At 42.7% G+C, this 20,372-nt stretch overlaps 1 protein-coding gene across 1 annotated transcript in view; it reads right to left on the bottom strand.

Moving 5' to 3' along the window:
* The window catches only part of LOC124711187 (HIV Tat-specific factor 1 homolog), a 580,556-nt gene that overhangs the window by 1,221 nt on the left and 558,963 nt on the right, over positions 1-20,372 (bottom strand). Inside the window, exons 5-7 of the mRNA XM_047241116.1 lie at positions 6,577-6,746; positions 4,480-4,666; positions 3,628-3,764 (exon numbers count right to left, since the gene is read on the bottom strand). Coding sequence (XP_047097072.1) covers positions 3,628-3,764; positions 4,480-4,666; positions 6,577-6,746 — 494 coding nt within the window. The remainder of the gene's footprint in view (positions 1-3,627; positions 3,765-4,479; positions 4,667-6,576; positions 6,747-20,372) is intronic.

Genomic DNA, 20,372 nt, shown 5'->3' with positions numbered 1-20,372 from the left:
GGGGGGGGGGGAATATTTACAAGTTCGATCCTATGTGAAGGTTGTTCTCACTGTTTTCTTTGATTACAATACGATAGTGCATCATGAGTTACTGCCTGATGGTCACATGCTCAATAAGATAGACTACCTAGAAGGTATTTGCTGCTTGTGTGAAGCAATCTGAAGAAAAATAACCACTGGAACTGTGGGAAAACCACTTGTGGAAATTGCATCACAATAACGTTCCTGCCCACACCTCAATGCATGTTTGTGATTTTTTGGCAAAAAACAAAACCGTTATGTTGCCTAAGCTACCATATTTGCAAGGCATTGCCCCCTGTGACTTCTTTCTATTCCCGAGGCTGAAGAGAACCGTGAAGTTTTGTCACCACTGATCAGCATAACACAGTCAGATCTAGAAGTGCTTCCCAGACTGGAAAAAGTGATGGCACAAGTGTATTATATCTGAGGGGGATTACCCTGAAGGGGACAAAGTTGATGAATAAAGATAACTTAGAAAAACAAAAATTCCTGTTACTTTTTGACCAAACCTCGTACATACACTATGCATGGAATTCATTCCTTAAATGTAAAGCTGACATAATTTTTGAAACTAGTGAGAACTGATAATTATATGCTGAAATGGAGACAACATCTAAGTGCAACATATTTGATTTCTTAAATGGATGAGCACGAAGTAACTTACATTTCATCATTATTTTCACCTCCTATAGTGTCTGTAGTAGTTAGTCTCTATGGATACATTTGTCAATTACTTTTCCTTTCCTAGACCTATTTTGATTTTTTTTTTCTTCTACTTAAGGATCCAACAGCTGCTTGAGGTTAATTGAAGTTAAGCAGGCTACTGCATTTAACTCGCACTTTCTTAAGGGGGTAGGACGTCAAATGGGTTGACTTGGAGCAGGAGAGGCATCACAGGACATTTTAATTTCCAGTGTCTATACTTTTACAAATAAATTCATAAAACTTTGTCAGCATCACCAGGAAGGATTCAGGATTCACACTCATTGCAGTGGAAGTTTGAAAACATAACAAAATAATTTTTTTTATGTGTGAAATTTCATCATTTTTTCACTTACTAATGGCTGCATTTGTTGCTATAGGTACACTTTTCTTCACAAGTTAGAGAGAATCTTCGATGAATTTTGCACAGCATGCATACCATACTTGCAGGTGTATGAAACTCTAGAATTTATTTAATTCATGAAAAAATGAATGATCTGTTGTATTTTAAACTTCATGTTTAGAAAAAATACAAATTTTGTAGTTAATTACCACAGTTTTTAATAGATTTGGAAAATTCTAGAGTTTCATACACCTTTAAGTATGGTTTGTATGCTGTGCAAAATTCATTGAACCATCTTTCTTACTTATGAAGAAAAGTGTACCTATAGCAACAAATGCTGCCATTAGTAAGTGAAAACAATGATGAAGTTTCACATGTAAAAAAAAAAAAAAATTACTTCATTATGTTTTCGGACCTCCACTGCTATGAGTGTGAATTCTGAATCCTTCCTGGTCATGCTGACAAAGTTTTATGAATTTATTTGTAAAAGTATAGACAGTGGAAAATAAAATGTTCTGTGGTGCCTCTCCTGCTACAAGTCGGCCCGTTCGACGTCCTACCCCCCTTAATGAATTGAACATAATTGACCTACTGACTTATTTAACTACCTTGGAAGTACTTTTAAATTTTAGAGGGATTTAGGTATTAAATAAGTTCAATAAACAAATGAACAACATCTTGAAGTTACTAATGATGAGTCTTCTGCAGCCTTGAATGAAATTTGAGAAACCAAAGAAAGGGGAAAGAAAATCTTCTGTAAGAAATTATAGCAGTTTGGTGAGATGCTGCAGTAATAAAAAAAGTTCTATTAAACACTAACAGTTGAAAGCACAGACATCATGTAGTCATTATAACTGTGGTACATGAACTGTAATTTAATTTATATGGATCACTTTTCCCCATTAGATTCCAATTGGGAGAGGAGGGGGGGGGGGGGGGGGGGGACACATTCTTTTCCTGCCTACTACGTGACCAGCTTGATTGATAGCAGCAATACCAGTATCTGCAATATTGATTGTATTCAATAGGTACAGAGGTACTTCTATAAATAACTGAAAGAATAGCTATTCTATGAAGTTTTTAAATGAAATCATTTCTGCTTTGCATTATTTATTGCAACTGAAATTTCTGCATATAATCATTTTCAGGCATTGTGGGATGTTGCAACCCACTCAATAATATAAAGCCGTGCCATGCTGTGTAAGAACAATTGCATGAGGTGGTGTAAATTTATCAGCTGTTCCATTTACATATACATTACATTATTATTTCACCAGCTCTGTAAACACTGAAGTTTAAATTTTGTTCAGTAGGAGAGGTAACTGGATCACAAAAGCAGCTAGTTACCATGCCTACTACACGAAATTCAAACTTCAATGTTTACGTCATTATTCCACCAGCTCTATAGCATATGTGTTATATGGAACAGCTGATAAATTTACAGCTCCTCATGCAAATGCTCTTACACAGAATGGCACAGCTTTGTATTATTGAGTGGGTCACAACATCCCATAATGCTTGAAAATGACAACATGACGAAATTGCAATTGGAATAAATAATGTTTTAACAGCCAAAAGCGGAAATCATTTCATTTCAAAATTTCACAGAGGCTATGGACACAGTTATCATCAAACTTCTGTATTCTTTGAAGGTTTTTGTGGCATATCAATGGAAAATCTCACATCGGAAAAATGCAGCAGTACAGTATGTCTCCCTATGTTTCATGAAATGTATACATAACATAAGACTTGGGCAGGAAAATAAAATTGAAATGGTCCAATGTAGCTTAAGTGAAAAATCACGTTCGATTTTGAAAAGAAATCTGTCATCTGCTGAGATAATGGTTTCTGGGACATTATTATTAAGTAGGAAATTTAGATACGAGTGTCAACAAATACTGTTAATCGAGGTATGGGGTATGCACTCAGCACAGCTTGGCAACCAGCTTTAAAAGCAATAAGACGGGATAGGCAGCAGTCTGGATTGTGTATGGCAATGGTGCATGCCAGATGTGAGTTGCCAGCTACATAATCAGCTGGGCTGTTGTTAAATTGTTGTGAAGCGGCCATTTTGGGATTTAAATGCCCAAGCCACCAATACCTATATAATGAGATGGACTGCAAAATATGAGTACTTTGCCAGAAGATGGAAAGGGAGAGTAGTCTTTCAATAATGTCACACTCACTCTGGGATCTAAAGCAGCAAGAAACTTTTGAAGATTTTTGAAAGCTGACAATGCTTCAACCAAAGATTATGTTGTGGTGGAGCAAGACGTGGAAAAGTTTCTCTTAGTGTTTGCACGTGTCATTTTTATATATTGGCATAAATAACAAGTCACATCCTCTTCAGATTCTAAAATCGGGTTGATGAACTGGTTCATAGATCACAGGACACAAGGGCATACTAGCTCCAAGAGAACACCACCATTCATAATCACCATATGCAAATAGCTCTTTGTGAGAATCACTCTCTTGCTTATATAATCAAAATTGAAAATAAAGTTGTTACTCTCTTCAAGCTAAAGGGTACTGTTAGTAGGCAAACCTCTTGGTGTACTTACTTGTACTTTGTCTTCCCATCCCATGTTTCAGCTGTTATTTTCCTTTGGTTATACCATCGGCCATTCAGTAACTGAATACAGGCATCTGCTTCTTCTGGTTCCCTAAAAGTTACTTGTGCAACTCCTTCTGGATGTCTCTGAAACAGGAGTGGAAGCTACAAAAAATCTGTGATTGCAAGAACAAGTGTATTTTAAAAACTGTGAAAACAGGTACAACTTTCAATATACATAGTAAACAATAAAAAGGTAAAAAATGTTAGTTTTTTATTTAATTAATTAAGTTGATACAATATGCAGTGTGAAAACTACCAGAGATGCAAACAGTTATCTGCAAACCACATGCCAAAACTAGTCATGTCTACAACAAATCTGTAACATAAAAGGGCATTGTTATTTTACAATGTTTCTCATTCCACATCTGCCACATAACTGTGGATTCCACAACAGATATTTCATATGGAGAATTATTTGAAGGAAAAAACTAACTACAATTTTCTTAAAAAGAAATGCAGACTCTGCTACAGAATTTAGTGTGCATACAACACAAAACATTGCTGACTATGTTCCATGCACTGAAGGAACCTGTCATATCTCATTAGTGATTCAATATAGGGAACAAACATTTTGAGCAAGTACTTTGCTGGATGCTCTATGCTTTAACTTTTTGGTCAATGAAGATACATTTATCTGTAGAGTTTAAACAAAATAGTGCACACACTCATGAAGTGATTCTCAGAAAGTGAATTTATTGAATTATGGATTCATCACATAACTGACATAAGGTTCCCTTACCACAATGGTATTGCTTGTACTCTTTAATGTATGTGCATGAGCAGAACCGTGAATACTCACATCATAAATGACAACACGACGCACATCACCACACTTCTGACACTCTTCTCGTAGTTCTTGCTGGTACTCCAACAACAGTGATACTTCCTTATCGAAAATCTGTGGTTCAAATAAGTTCTTGATTATGACAACCCTTTCATGTTTGGCTCTCTCTCCTCTCAGCTTGTCTGGCTGCCACGCAAACAATCTATGTGGGAAAAAAATGGAAAAAAAGCTGTTGCCATAAAACTACGAATGAAGACTAGATTGCAAAATTTTATATCAGTTAAATTTAACATTACAACAACATTTTAGCACAAAAGAAACATTTTTAAAATCTGATTCTTTAAAACTAGTTTTTAAATTTTCATTTTCAATGGTAAAAGGAATCAGAAAAATGTCTCTTTATATGGAGTATTCACTTTTCCAGTGCGTTTTACATTTCAGAGAAAACTTCTTTATGCTACACATTACAATATGCAGGAGGCTCGAAGAAAGAAGATACTGTGTGCCAATGAGAAAGAAGTTAATAAAACAAATGGCACAAATTTAAAAATGAGGAAATTTAACTTGTAGGTTAAAATCTGTTATAAACTCAGAACAGGAAGCTGCTGAAAAAGAGAGTCATTCCATTTCAAACTACCACAATAACAAGAAAAGTAAAAGCTTGTATATATATGAGAGCAGCAAATGCTTTTCTACACCCACAGACTAAAACTGTAACTTAAAGTGAAATTTGTATAGTAAAACTGTTTCAGCTGTAGAATTCAAATGGTAGACTAATAGCATGAAAATGTATCTTCAGAACATGTTAGAAGAGTTGTAAGTAGTGCCTATAAACACTCCTGATCTTACACATAGCACATAACAGAATCAATAGAATAATGGTTAATTAACGACAAGAAATTGTAAAACAATGGAAAACATTTTGCTTATAAATATTAAGGAAAAATGCTCACCAACTATCTTCATTGCACATTTGCACTTACGTAACAGGTATTCAGTGTAACTGTAAAGAATAGGCCATAACTTAGATTGCATATATCACAGATGATCCAAGGTACTGTTTCAGCTGAGCATTTGTAATGCAGATTTTGATTTACACGGATCTGTACCACCCGTGTTGAACAGTAGCTAGCAAATCTATTAAATTACTTTTATACAACAGAACTCCAGGCACAAACTGTAACAGCTTAAGGCACAGCAATAACTCCCACTACGTGCTGACTAGTAACGTTCTGCTTTATTTTGTATCAATAGTAAATAAATACTGGCAACAGAGTAACTAAATCATGCACACTACAAGTTCCTGCCTCACTAAGGTCAAAGTGAACCACTGTCTCTTCATGCAAATCAAGAAGGAGAAACTCGTGTAATGCTCCTCATGGCCAAAAATCTAAGCACATTGATAAAGGTACAGACTGTAGTAACTATTACTGTTTCGTAGCACTGTTCACCTCCAGAGGATTGATTTCCAAGGAAAAAATTACAAGTCACACAATCCCAGTTTACTTCTAAGATCAGATAATGATGGAAATCCCTGGATGGAATAATACATAAAATAAAAGAAAGGCAACTACTCACCTATAGCTGACCGGTGTGTCGTGCCACAGCTGTGGTAGTGTGTGAATGTGCGTGCTTTTGCTAGTGAAAGACCAAGAGCTCAAAACCACATGTGAATACTGTTTTCTGTTGTGTGTTTCTAAGTGCCATACACCAGCCAACTATAGGTGACTGGCTGACTATTTTATATATCAGATAATGGTGACATCTGTAATTACAGTTCCTTTCTTTTTATGAAACCACATGATTTCTCAGAAGTTTAATGCCACAACTGCAGAGTATGGTCGAGCCACTCTCAATGTTACTGAGCACATCCAAGGTCACTGCTTGTATAAAACCCTTGTTTCGTGAAAACCATTGGGTCAGTAATCTGAGTACTGTGTAGAATAACACTGGTTTTATTCTGTTTAGATACCCTAAAACCTTCTAACAATTATACCTAGAAAGCCTCAGTAATAAAACTGAAACTCTTTTGCGACACAGAGAAAAAAGCCATGTGTCACGAATTGTGGCAGTGTTTCATCTGCCAGTACGTGGTTCCAGGACAATACTCACTTCTCTTGCATCTTCTTGATCTTCTCCTTGTCCTTCTTACGGCGACGCTTGGGCTTGCGGCTGGGGTCGTAGGCGCCCTTCATCTGGAACTGGGCACGCTCCACACTCAAGCGGTGTCCGCGCAGCTCGTAGCCGTCCAGCAGTTGCAGAGCCAGGTCCACGGACTCCACCTGCAACACCACACACCACATAACTGCTGTATGATCTGTGAGATGCAAGCCCACAGACTGACCAATACTCATTGCTATTTTCCTTATAAATATCCACATCTATCCAATGCCTGATACTGCAAGCCACATTTATGCCATTCTGAGACGCCCATGAGTCACATTCATGAAAATGCCTGAAGTTTACTATTTATTAATACAAGTATTTTCAAGATCATTAATCATGCTCATTTCAGCTGAACAATGACATTTACATCAATCTGAAATTTCATAAATGAAGACATGATACTTCATGGAATCTTGATCAAGTGTATTTATAATGAAGTAAGACATCATCCATATCACTTGGTACGTTTTATTTGCATAACCAATTTTGGCCTGTGATATAAATCATCCTCAGATCCATTACTGCCAAGCACAGCTCATCATCAAGGCAAAGATTCAGTTAAAAATATTTTGGAACATATACTGTGTTTGAACATTATGGAACACCTAGAAGAAAATGATCTATTATCACATAACCAAAAATATTGTTCTCGTGAAACACAACTGGATCTTTATTCATATGAAACATTGATTGCGGCTATCAACAGGTGGTCGCAAGTTGATTCCGTATTTCTAGATTTCCAGAAGGCTTTTGACACCATTCCTCACATGCAGCTTTTCATCAAATTGTGTGTCTATGTACACTGCTCAGCAAAACTTAAGAACGAGATAGGTACAGTAACATAACATATTAACTATCTGGTGAAAATGAATGAGACTGTGGCAGCATGCTGCCACATCTCCCAGTAGTCCATGGAAAGCTGGACATTACACGGTGTGAAATCAGCACGACTATAGTGCCAAACAGAGGAGGCCCCGCAACACAAGCCAGTTGCAGGAACAGGATAAAATAGTGTGTGTCAATCATTGAGCACTGTGGTCGTGTTATTCATTACAACGTGGCCTGGAGACAACATCTGGATGACTTCACACAGCCAAGAATCATTCGGAAACTGGAAGAAGGACGAAGTGCGGCAAGTGTAAGCTGGGAGTTTGGTATTGCTCAGAGCATCGTTTCACGTGCACGGTGAGTGTTCCGAACCACAGGCACTGCTGCCCAAAGGAGAGGAGGTGGTCAATCACAGTCAACTAAACCTGCAGATGACTGCTACATTGTGAAACAGGGAAGAAGGGACCAACATCAAACAATGGGTGTAATCGCAACCACATTTAATGTGACTACAATGTACACTATCGCAACTTCCACAACGGCATGGCAACTGTGGGTGGTCTCTTTGGCCAGAGACCAGTACGGTGCATTCTGTTGATGACTGCACTTTGGTGGAACTGTTTGTGATGATGCCAAGAGCAGAGAGGCTGGACAATGAGGAGTGGGGTCGCACGCTCTTCTCAGATGACAGCGGGTTGTGTCTGAGCATAGATTCTGAACATATCCTCCAATGACGAATGGTGGAAAAGTGTAACGCCCCTGGAAAATTGTCGAACATGATCATTATGGTGGTCCAGGTGCTATGGTATGTGAAGGCATAATGTTGCATGGGTGTACTGAGCTCCAAATCTTTGAACGTGGTAAACTCACCGATTAGTGTTACTGTGACGCTGTAGTCCTTCCCCATGTGCGTCTTATTAGGAGTGTGACTTCATTTTTATGAATGACAATGTGCAACTGCGTCGAACAGCGCAGGTGGAACACGAGAATATTTGGCGAATGGACTGGCCTGCTCGTGCCCCCCCCCCCCCCCCCCCGACTTAAATCCCATCGATCACGTGTGGGATGTGTTAGGGAGATATATGGCAGCACATCCGTCCACACCCACTGATGACCATCCAGCAGAAGTCGGTTGTGCTGGTATATGACTGGAACGCCCTACCACTGAACTTCTTACCAACCTTGTGGCCCTGCATTGCTGTCTGTGGTGATCATACATCCTGTTAAGAACCATTTCCCCCGCATCAAACAACTGAACAGGTTGAGGAGCTCTTGGAAGGAGAGGACATTTGCTGAATAGACGTGATGGGCTTCACGTCGGGCGATCTAGGTGGCCAAATCATTGACTCCGTATGTCCAGAATATTCTTCAAACCAACCACGAACAACTGTGGCTCGGTGACATGGCGCATTGTCATCCAAAAGAATTCCATCGTTGTTTGGAACATGAAGTCCACGAATGCCTGCAAATGGTCTCCAAGTATCCATTTCCATTCAAAGGTCGGTTCAGTTGGACCAGAAGACCCAATCCATGCCATGTAAACACAGCCCACGTCATTATGGCGCCACCACCAGCTTCCATAATAACTCTATGCCTTTGTGGGGTCTGCACCACACTCGAACCCTACCATCAACTCTTACCAACTGACTTCGAGACACATCTGAATAGGCCACGGTTTTCGAGTCATTTAGGGTCCAGCCGATACGGTCAAGAGCCAGGAGAGGCACTGCAGGCGATGTCGAGCTGTGAGCAAAGGCACTCGAGTCAGTCGTCTGCTGCCACAGCTCGTTAACGCCAAATTTCGCCGCACTGTCCAAACGGATGTTTGCCGTATATCCCACATTGATTTCTATGGTTATTTCACGCAGTGTTGCTTGTCTGTTAGCACTGACAACCCTACGCAAACGCCGCTACTTTCTGTCGTTAAGTGAAGGCCGCCGGCCACCGCGTTGTCCGTGGTGAAACGTAGTGCCTGAAATTTGGTGTTCCCGGCGCACTCTTGACACTGTGGATATCAGAATACTGACCCCCAAAAGAATTCCGAAATGGAAGGTCTCACGCGTCTAGCTCCAACTACCATTCCGCATTCAAAGTCTGTTAATTCCCGTCGTGCGACCGTAATAACGTCGAAAACATTTTCAATTGAACCACCTGAATACAAATGACAGCCCCGCCAATGCGCTGCCCTTTTATACCTTGTGTACCACGGCCAACTGTACATGTCCATATCGTTATACCATGACTTTTGTCAGCCCAGTGTAATGCAATTTCGTCAAGCCAGTTAGTTTGCACGATACCGAAAAAAAAATCAAATAAAATAATATAAAAACACGAAATCCGGTCTGTAGCCAGAACTGTGAAGTCAGAAGACGGTTATGCTGTTTTCAACTCAGCTAAATAGATCAAACAATAATGCTATTTACTGTTCAGTAACAAAATCTCCCATATTTGCATAAATGCATAGATTTAGCGTTATAAAGTTTGCCATCGACACGAAAGAGTTGCAAGCAACACTATTTCCAGAAGGCAGCGGCAATGAGCGTCTGCTACAAAGAACAAAGCCAAGCTCTGTGTCTTATGAACTTACTTCTTGTCCAACTCTCAGACTATGAGCAGAAGTCTCGGCTGATTCCTCTGCTGAATGGCGTCTGACTGGTGACGGACAACAAGGATGAGAAACAGCGGAGAAAACACACAAATGTCGCTGAATGGCGTGTTCCTGATGTTGGATAACGTGGGCGAGAAAAAATGGAGAAAACATACAGATGCAGCAGCGATCTCCTCACGGACAATGTCGATGCAGTGCGAAGAGTGCAGCATAACTTCCAGGCGTCAACCGCCGATCAACTGTAAAAGTCGCTTAATGCAGCTACCCTTTGATAAGATGCACAGCACCCGTCGTATGCCAGACATTGAAAGAGTTAGTCATTGATCATGTAGATTCCAAACTGAATCTGTGAAAACAAACAGTTTACATAACAACCATCTCGAGTAAAGTGCTTCAATCGTTAGGGCCAAATTACAGGTATTCGGAAATAATGCGAATAATACTGTCTACATCGCTTTGTTATTTTTTTTTTTAGTACTTAGATTAATTCATGCCATGCTTCGGCTACTGCTATCGTTAGAGGCTGTAATTACGATAAAAAGTAACTAAATAATAACGTTAATTACCGTTAATAACCGCAAAATCTCACCGAAGTTGCAACTCTGACAGCAAGACAGAGTAGCCTCTCTGAAGTGTATTAATTTATCGTTAAAACTGTTTTATTTTTAAATATGTTTTACAGTCCCACGTATCTTATTACACATCAAACTTCGGCCCCGATGCACAGTTTTTATGTTATCTGGCAATTCCAGATAGACTTCTACAGCGACATTGGCGTATTTAGGAAAAAAAACATACATAAAATCAAAGTTAATAGAGGTGAGAAACATACCATTATAAAGAAAATATAATGTTACTTATTATATACAGGTAAACTCCACATGTACGTCTTGCTATTAATTGAAAAATATTTTTGTTTATTTTGGTAGTACTGTCGTTTTACGTTGATGACGTATCTGCTTTGTTTATTTGTTGCTATATCTTTGCAATTTTCAATCTGCTAGCTTAGTTTTCTTATCGCTTCCGTGCTGCTAATCATGGCTGCTCCGCTATCTATTTGCACCAAAGAAGAGCAACGTTCGGTGATCCTTTTTTTGTCGTCGGAAGGCGTATCAGGGCAACCGAAATTCATCGAAGACTTTCGGTACAGTACGGGAACAGTGTTTTGCGACAACGGAGTGTCTACGAATGGATTGAAAAATTCCGAAATGGTCGCACATGTGACGAAGTGGCACATCGTCAGCAAATTAGTCAAGGTTCTGCCTACGACATCATCCACCCAGACTTGGGTTTCATAAAGCTTGTGCAAGATGAGTCCCAAAACAACTCACAGTTGCATAAACAAACGCGCTTGGACATCTGAAAAAACATTTGGATCGCTATGGTAACGAAGGGGACAACTTCTTAGACAGGACCATTACTGGTGACGAAACATGGATGCATCATTACGAGACGGAGAGAAACGGCAGAGTATGGACTGGAAACATCCAAATTAGCCGTGCAAGAAAAATTTCAAGACCCAACCGTCCGCAGGAAAACTGATGCTTACGGTTTTTTGGGCTGCACAAGGTCCAGTACTGGAACATTATGGGGAACGGGGCACAACAATAAACAGTGTACGTTACAATGAGATGCTTATTGCCAAGCTAAAGCCTGCAATTCGAAGCAAACGTCGAGGATTGCTTTCAAAAGTGTTGTGTCGTTGCACGACAATGCCCGTCCGCATACTACTGCCCACACTGCCGAAACGCTCCAGAAACTCAAATTTGAAGTACTGGATCATCCTCCATATAGTCCCGATTTTGCCCCTTCTGACTATCACCTGTTTGGTCCACTCAAACAGGCATTAACGGGCCGTCAATTTGGCCTCGGACGAAGCAGTGAAAGAAGCGGTGCATTCCTAGCTCGCAGCTCAACAGAGAACCTTCTTTTATGAGGGCATCAGGAAGCTTGTACAACGATGGACCAAGTGCGTTGAAACGCAAGGAGACTATGTCAAAAAATGATGTTCTTGTAAGTTTCCTATTTGATTACAATAAAATTTTATAACTACTTTCCGGATAATAATTGACTTACCCTCGTAACTTAAGTGTTAATGTGGGGATCTAGGAACTTCCCAGCCAAATATGTCGGATCCAATGTTAACAGTTGAAGGTTAAGCTACAGTCACTGTTTACTGGCATGTTTGGATTAACATTTACGTCGTAGCTATCTAGTGGTGCGCCTTTCATGCACGACGCCTTAACATTCCGTAAGCGAGTGTCTGTGAACTGCTGGTGAAAGATCGCAGACAGATCACTTAGCGTAAAACGCCTCTGGCAGGAAAAAAAAAGTCGCCGCCTGCACCTCTGGCTGTGAAAGATGGCGGCTGCCTCAGCCGGGCGACTGTGAAGAGACAGCGACAGACGTGTGTGTGAGCTGGTCAGCAAAAGGCGCGCTGCCTTATTTTATTATTAGTGCCGCCTGACCGAGAGGGCAACACTCGTAAACATCTCGACGCTGGTGTGACCGAGATAACGTTTAATGAGGCCTCAGAACGCGGGCATGTTTTTATATTGGCCGTTTTCTTTTCTCCGGAAATATCTTAGTTGCAGTCTTTATCTGCCGTCCTTGCAATTTATTATATGTATTGTGACAAATTTCTGTAACGAGCCGTGATACCCGCCGATAGGCGTCCCGGCACTCAGAGTCACTGATCACGTACATATTCCGTCAGATGCATGTTATCGAAACACTACCTTGCGCAGTGCTGGAAATGTTTTCCGCAGTGGAATGCTGTGTCTTATTTGAGTTACATCTGTTAAAGAAGCAATCTAAAATTTACATAAAGTCTTTTCACCTATCTTTTCGTTATTTTATGAATACATCTTTTATTCTTTTCCATTCATTTGGGTACACATTAGTTTACTAAATCTCAAATAAACTCATATTAGCAAGAAATAAGACTCATCTGGAACATGAATGCGCTGTCTGTAATTGTTATTTAACTATCTTTACCTCAAAATTAAAATATCTGTAACAACGGAGAGAATAAAATGAAGTATGGAAGCAATTCAGAAGCGGGCTGCTAGATTTGTACCGATAAGTTCGATCAAGAGGCAAGTAGGTCTATTACGGAGATGTTTTAAGAACTCAAATGGAATCCCTGGAGGAAAGGCGATGTTCTTTTTGAGGAACACTGTTGAGAAAATTTAGAGAACAGACATTTGAAACTGACTGCAGAACTATTCCATTACCACCAACATACATTTCGTGTAAGGACCACTTAGATAACATAAGGAGGCATATAGACAGTCGTTTTTACCTCGCACTATTTGCGCGTCGAACAGGAAAAAATGGTTCAAAAGGCTCTAAGCACTATGGGACTTAACATCTGAGGTCATCAGTCCCCTAGACTTAGAACTACTTAAACTTAACTAACCTAAGGACATCACACACATCCATGCCCGAGGTAGGATTCGAACCCGCGGCCGTAGCAGCAGCGCGGTTCCGGGCTGCGGCCGGCGGAACAGGAAAGGCAATGACTAGTTGCTGTACGAGGTGCGCCGGCCGTGGTGGCCGAGCGGTTCTAGACGCTTCAGTCTGGATCCGCGTGACCGCTACGGTCGCAGGTTCGAATCCTGCCTCGGGCATGGATGTTTGTGATGTCCTTAGGTTAGTTAGGTTTAAGTAGTTCTAAGTTCTAGGGGACTGATGACCTCAGATGTTAAGTCCCACAGTGCTCAGAGCCATTTGAACCATTTTGTACGAGGTGCACTCCGCCACGCACCGTACTGTGGCCTGCGGAGTAGGTGCCTGTATGTGTATGTAGAAGACTCGTACAGCATTCTTGGCTGGCTTTCCTGAGCGGCCGTCGTCTGGCCAAGTGGACATAAGCGTACTGTCTCCAGATTCCCTGGCATAACAACCACAGGTGGAAGCACCATTGCCCAAAGACACCCCTCAATAGGGGCGCATAACCATCTACAGCAGACTAAGGAAACACAGGCAGTGCAAATATCCGCGGACCCCTGCATCTCAACAAAGCTGACTGGAACGACCAGATGAATGACAATAACGGGGAAGTCAATTTCCACACAAAACCCGCACAACCTTCACACCGTGCGCTCGATTTACGACAAATCGAAAAAAAAAAAATGTTCAATTGTGTGTGAAATCTTATGGGACTTAACTGCTAAGGTCATCAGTCCCTAAGCTTACACACTACTTAACCTAAATTATCCTAAGGACAAACACACACACCCATGCCCGAGGGAGGACTCGAACCTCCGCCGGGACCAGCCGCACAGGACAAATCGACCACTCATATGACAACCATGGAACACTACAGTTACGCAGGCGCTGCAGCTGGCCCAGGAGACCGTCGAACTGGCGTTCCTTACGACGAACCTAGGCAGTGGCACTGGTACCAAGCTTTGCATGATAACCAAGAACCACCAATAACCTTACCCTTGCACGATCTGTCGCAGCAAGCAAGAAAATCCGCTACTGCTCTTACTACCCGACCCGACAGTCGCACAGATTTTGGCACTCTTTTTCTCTGCCTTTAAAGTGGCTACTTTTTAATCGTTTTCGTTTACTTTCTATCACCTCGATGGGCCCGTGTTAGTGGGTAATCCTCCCCAAACACACGGATATCATCAAAGACCCGCATCCTGTGAACTCCTCTATTGAAACTAAGAAACGCAGACGTAACAGTAGAACTTCTGTGACGTCACAATGCCTGTGCGGGCGTGGAGGGCTCCAACCTTTGTTATACGGAGTTCCTGGTTGGTGTAGATGATTGTGGTGACCGCTGCTGTATGTACTACGGGGCAGTAGCATCAAGTGGTCCATCCGACAGACGGATCATCATCTGCAACATCATTTTTGTTCCCTCCATTATACTCTGCGGAGAGGTTTGGGATCGGACCCAAGACGGCAGTAGAATCCGATAACGAGAACTTGTTTTCCGTGACAGCCAAATGCCTGTGATGAAAATGTCATCGCCAACAGGATTTTAAGCGCCTGTCTCCGAACAAAGGGCCACTGAACTATCGTTCGAGTAAGTTTCCGCACAGGAGGTCCTTTCGAATAAAATGTTTCGTTTTGCTTGTTAACATTTAAGAATCTGTCGACACAGACTTCGCTACAAGTGCAACACTACCTCGGTTGGAAATGAGTAAACCAAGGAATGGACGCAGCCTTGCAATCATAAATACCGTTTGGAAGTTGAGGAAAACGTACACCGACGGAATAAAAATGGGACGCTAAGAAGGAGATTTGCGTCACAAACGAAAATTAGTAGGTATGATTCTACATCTGAAAGATGATGTCTATTCAAATTTCGCGCCAGTCGCATAAGAGTGGCGCTAGTAACATTACTATGAATATGCAAATCTGGTTTGATTTAAATACAAGGTGTAACGCTCGTGAGCGTTTGTTACCTCTGAGATTGGACGTAATCAGTTGGAGTTAGTCAAGAATGCCTTGAGTTTGAACGAGGTCATGTAATAGGGCAACTGGATGTTCCTTCAGCTATTTTACAAAAAGACTTGGCAGGAATCTAATCACTGTACAGCATTTCTGGCAGCGCTGGTCACGAGAATGTACGGTCCCAAGATCATGGGCTCCAGACGGCCACATGGCACTACTGGGAGCGAAGACCATTCGTGTTGCCGGCCGGGGTGGCCGAGTGGTTCTAGGCACTACAGTCTGGAACCGCGTGACCGCTATGGTCGCAGGTTCGAATCCTGCCTCGGGCATGGATTTGTGTGATGTCCTTAGGTTAGTTAGGTTTTAGTAGATCTAAGTTATAGGGGACTGATGACCTCAGAAGTTAAGTCCCATAGTGCTCAGAGGCATCTGAACCATTTTTTGAACCATTCGTGTTCGGCGTATGGGTCTGGCGTATCCGACTGCATCTGCTGCAGCAATCTGAGCAGCAACTGGCACCACAGTGACACGCCGAACATTTACAAATAGGTTACTTCAATGACAGCTCCTAGGCAGACCTCCTGTAGCGTGCTTTCCACTGACCCCAAACCGTGACCATGAACAGCATTCCAGGGGGTGTTTTCCATCTGGATAACGCGCGCCGATATATCGCTGTTGTAATCCAACATGCTCTACAGAGTGTCGAAATTTGCCTTGGCCTGTTCGATCACCAGATCTGTCTCCAATCGAGCACATGCAGACATAATCGGACGACAACTCCAGCGTCATTCACAAACAGCATTAATCGTTCCTGTATTGACCAATCAAGTGTAACAGTCATGGAACTCCACTCCACAAACTGCATCTGACACTTGCATAGCACAATGCATGCACGTTTGCATTCAACATTCTGGGGGTTACATCGGTTATTAGTCTACCAACATTTCTCATTTGCAATGGCTATCTCGTGCCCACATAAACTTGTGATCTTGCAATGTTATCACTTAAACAGGTTACCCTAGACAAATGTATTCTCCAAACTTAGTTACTCTAGATTAATTATTTTTTGGTGTTGCTTTTATCCGTCAGTGTATATGAGAACGACTGCTTCGTCGGACTGCGATGAAGGACGTCGCAGAAACAGGGAGGAGTGACCTAGGAGTGGCAACAGCTTTAGTGTACACGTGCAGCTCATACTTCCGCGTGCAGAAAATACGCCAACTGGCGGTCTCTTTGGAGTGATGCCTCGACTACGATCCGCCTCCTGGGTTCCAGGCCCTCACAACACATCGTGCAGCACTCAGCTGCATCGCAGTCATGTCTGGCGGAAACTTGGAGGTGTCTTTCCGGTACAAGTGGCTGCGATGGGAGCGTGTAACGATCACTTTCGTGTGTTGATTAGTTAGGAGAGAGAGAGATGGGGAGGGGGGGAGGGAGGGAAGGTGGGGAGAGGGACAGGGACAGGAAGACAGAGAAGGGGGTTGGGAGAGAGAGACGCTGAAGCCTAATGGCGGCAAATACACTATCTGATCAAAAGTATCCTGACACCTACCAGCAGACATTAATACGAGGTTGTGTCCACCCTTCGCCAACATTCAACTCTGCTGGGAACCTTTTCAATGAGGTGCCAGAATGTCTGTGGAGGAATGGCGCAACCAGAGAAGATAGTGATCTCAGACGCTACGGTCTGGAGAGAAGTCGGCGTTCTAACACTTTCCAGAAGTGTCCCATTAGGATCAGATCGGGACCCTGGGCAGGCCAGTCCGTTTCAAGAACGCTATTGTCCACAAGCGATTGCCTCACAGATGCTGCTTTACGACAGGGTACATTGCTATGCTGATACAATCAATCGCCGTCTTCCCACTGTATCCCTACTGTGTGCAGTACACAATGCTGAGAAATTATTCCTATCCTGGAGGAGTCAATGTTTTCTTAAGCATAATAAGCGGCCACAACTTAACCACCCCTATACTGCAGCACTACCTTCTACGTATTCCACCGTTGGTACGACTTATGATGGCAACTAACCTAACGACATCTAACCTAAGGACATCACACACACATCCACGTCCGGGGCAGGATTCGAACCTGCGACCGTAGCGGTCGCGCGGTTCCAGACTGTAGCGCCTAGAACCGCTTGGCCACCCCGGCCGGCGCTGGAAGAAGCAGTATTGTCTTTCGTATTCAGCGAGCTGAGCACAACATGCATCAAAAATTTTCACATATGCAACCATGTTGAGAGTGGCGTCAAAAAATATAGGTCCTAAGATGCGGGTTCCTGTCACACCGCACCATATGCCGATTTTTTCTCCATGGAGTGTTTGCTGACACACAATGTGAGGGTTCTCCGTTGCCCAGTACCTTGTGTTCTGTGAATTCAAATGACAGAAAAGCCAAGCTTCATCACTCACGATGTAATGGAAAGGTTCTAACAAACCATCGCTGATGTTATACAAAAGCCACGTGCAGTAATCTACACGTTTCTGTATGCCATCCTCTCGTAACTGTCACAAGATATGGCTTCAAGTGAAGACTTTTCATTAACCGCTGGCAACTCGTCCTATTTACATGCGCCTCTTGGGTCCATTTACGTGTAGACTTCTTTCTGCTCTGAATAATTCTTCGACGAACGTATACAATAACTTCTGGTATGCGAACTGACGGCATTCGTTGTCGTTTTATATTTTGCACAGATCCGTAGGTGCGCCAGTTTTTATACACAGGGTGATCAAAAAGTCAGTATAAATTTGAAAACTTAATAAACCACGGAGTAATGTAGATAGAGAGGTAAAAATTGACACACATGCTTGGAATGACATGGGGTTTTATTAGAACCCCCCCCCCCCAAAAAAAAACAAAGTTCACAAAATGTCCGACAGATGGCGTGTGAAAGATCTCTTGCGCGCGTCGTTTGGTGATGATCGTATGCTCAGCCGCCACTTCCGTCATGCTTGGCCTCCCAGGTCCCCAGACCTCAGTCCGTGCGATTATTGGCTTTGGGGTTACCTGAAGTCGCAAGTGTATCGTGATCGACCGACATCTCTAGGGATGCTGAAGGACAACATCCGACGCCAATGCCTCACCATAACTCCGGACATGCTTTACAGTGCTGTTCACAACACTATTCCTCGACTACAGCTATTGTTGAGGAACGATGGTGGACATATTGAGCATTTCCTGTAAAGAACATCACCTTTGATTTGTCTTACTTTGTTATGCTCATTATTGCTATTCTGATCAGATGAAGCGCCATCCATCGGACATTTTTTGAACTTTTGTATTTTTCTGTTCTAATAAAACCCCATGTCATTCCAAGCATGTGTGTCAATTTGTACCTCTCTATCTACATTATTCCGTGATTTATTCAGTTTTCCAATTTATACTGACTTTTTGATCACCCGGTAGACTCTGTATTGCTGACTTTGCTGGTAGTCCTCTATCCGAATACTTGACACCGAAAAATTCGCGAGTTTCCTTAATCGAACCCGTTTTCACACATGCTTCTACAATTTCTTCTATCGAAAGGGTCATTTTGCAGATTGCAAAGAGACACGTCCAACTCCACTGATGAAATAAACTGACATGCTGATAGAAGAGTGCTGACAATCGATTACTGCATTAAACTGTCCACTGTTGTGGCTGTTTACTCTTATTTCAGAAGTTCGCATTCAGAGGGGAGGCGGGCTAGTTGTAACTGCGCCAGCCTTGCGTGTGTTCCTCCTAGCTTCGCGCCTCTCGCTGCAGTCTGGAACTGCGAGACCGCTACGGTCGCAGGTTCGAATCCTGCCTCGGGCATGGATGTGTGTGATGTCCTTAGGTTAGTTAGGTTTAAGTAGTTCTAAGTTCTAGGGGACTAATGACCTCAGAAGTTGAGTCTCATAGTGCTCAGAGCCATTTGAACCATTCGCGCCTCTACGTGGCCACGAGGTGCGGACAGGTGACTGCCTGCGGGGTGCCGCCAACTAGCCGTAATTAAGGACGGGCTCTCGCAGACTCACGCGGTCGGCGCCGAGTCAAAGGCTTCCGAAGCTGGGCGCCGCGCCAGAGTACGCTGGCGCCCACACAGCAGGGAGCGGCGCTCGCGGAATGCGCCTTGTTGTCTGTCCGGCCGACTACCGCATCTCTGAAGCGTCTCCCACAACACTTGTCGTCGTCTGGCAATGCAATGAAACCGGCCGAGTATAAAGTTCCAGTTCAAGACCTTCAGTTACTGCCGGAATTTCAACGTTTCAGTACATTTAACAGTTCACGTCTCACAGAACATCGTTACTTTGGATACACTGGCTCTCGCCCGATCGCCGAAGTTAAGCAACTTCGGGCCCGGCTACTACTAGGACAGGTGACCGCCTGGAAATACTAGGTCCCGTTTGGTTAGGCGTACGCAAGTCGCCGAAGTTTCGTCCAACTGAAAGATAGAGAAACTGAGGGATAGAGAAACAATTAAAATCGCTCAAAAGAGGAAAGGTCGCTGGACCTAATGGGATACCAGTTCGATTTTACACAGAGTACGCGAAGGAACTTGCCCCCCTTCTTGCAGCGGTGTACCGTAGGTCTCTAGAAGAGCGTAGCATTCCAAAGCATAGGAAAAGGGCACAACTATTCCCCGTTTTCAAGAAGGGACGTCGAACAGACGTGCAGAACTACAGTCCTATATCTCTAACGTCCATCAGTTGTAGAATTTTGGAACACGTATTATGTCCGAGTATAATGACTTTTCTGGAGACTAGAAATCTACTCTGTAGGAATCAGTATGGGTTTCGAAAAAGACGATCGTGTGAAACCCAGCTCGCGCTATTCGTCCACGAGACTCGGAGGGCCATAAACACGGGTTCCAAGGTAGACGCCGTGTTTCCTGACTTCCGCAAGGCGTTCGATACAGTCCCCCACAGTC

This window comes from Schistocerca piceifrons, chromosome 8 (assembly GCF_021461385.2).
Source record: "Schistocerca piceifrons isolate TAMUIC-IGC-003096 chromosome 8, iqSchPice1.1, whole genome shotgun sequence".
In the NCBI taxonomy this organism is placed as follows: Eukaryota; Metazoa; Arthropoda; class Insecta; order Orthoptera; family Acrididae; genus Schistocerca; species Schistocerca piceifrons.
The sequence above is the reverse complement of the archived record's forward strand: the minus strand, read 5'-3'. Positions and strand labels throughout refer to the sequence as shown.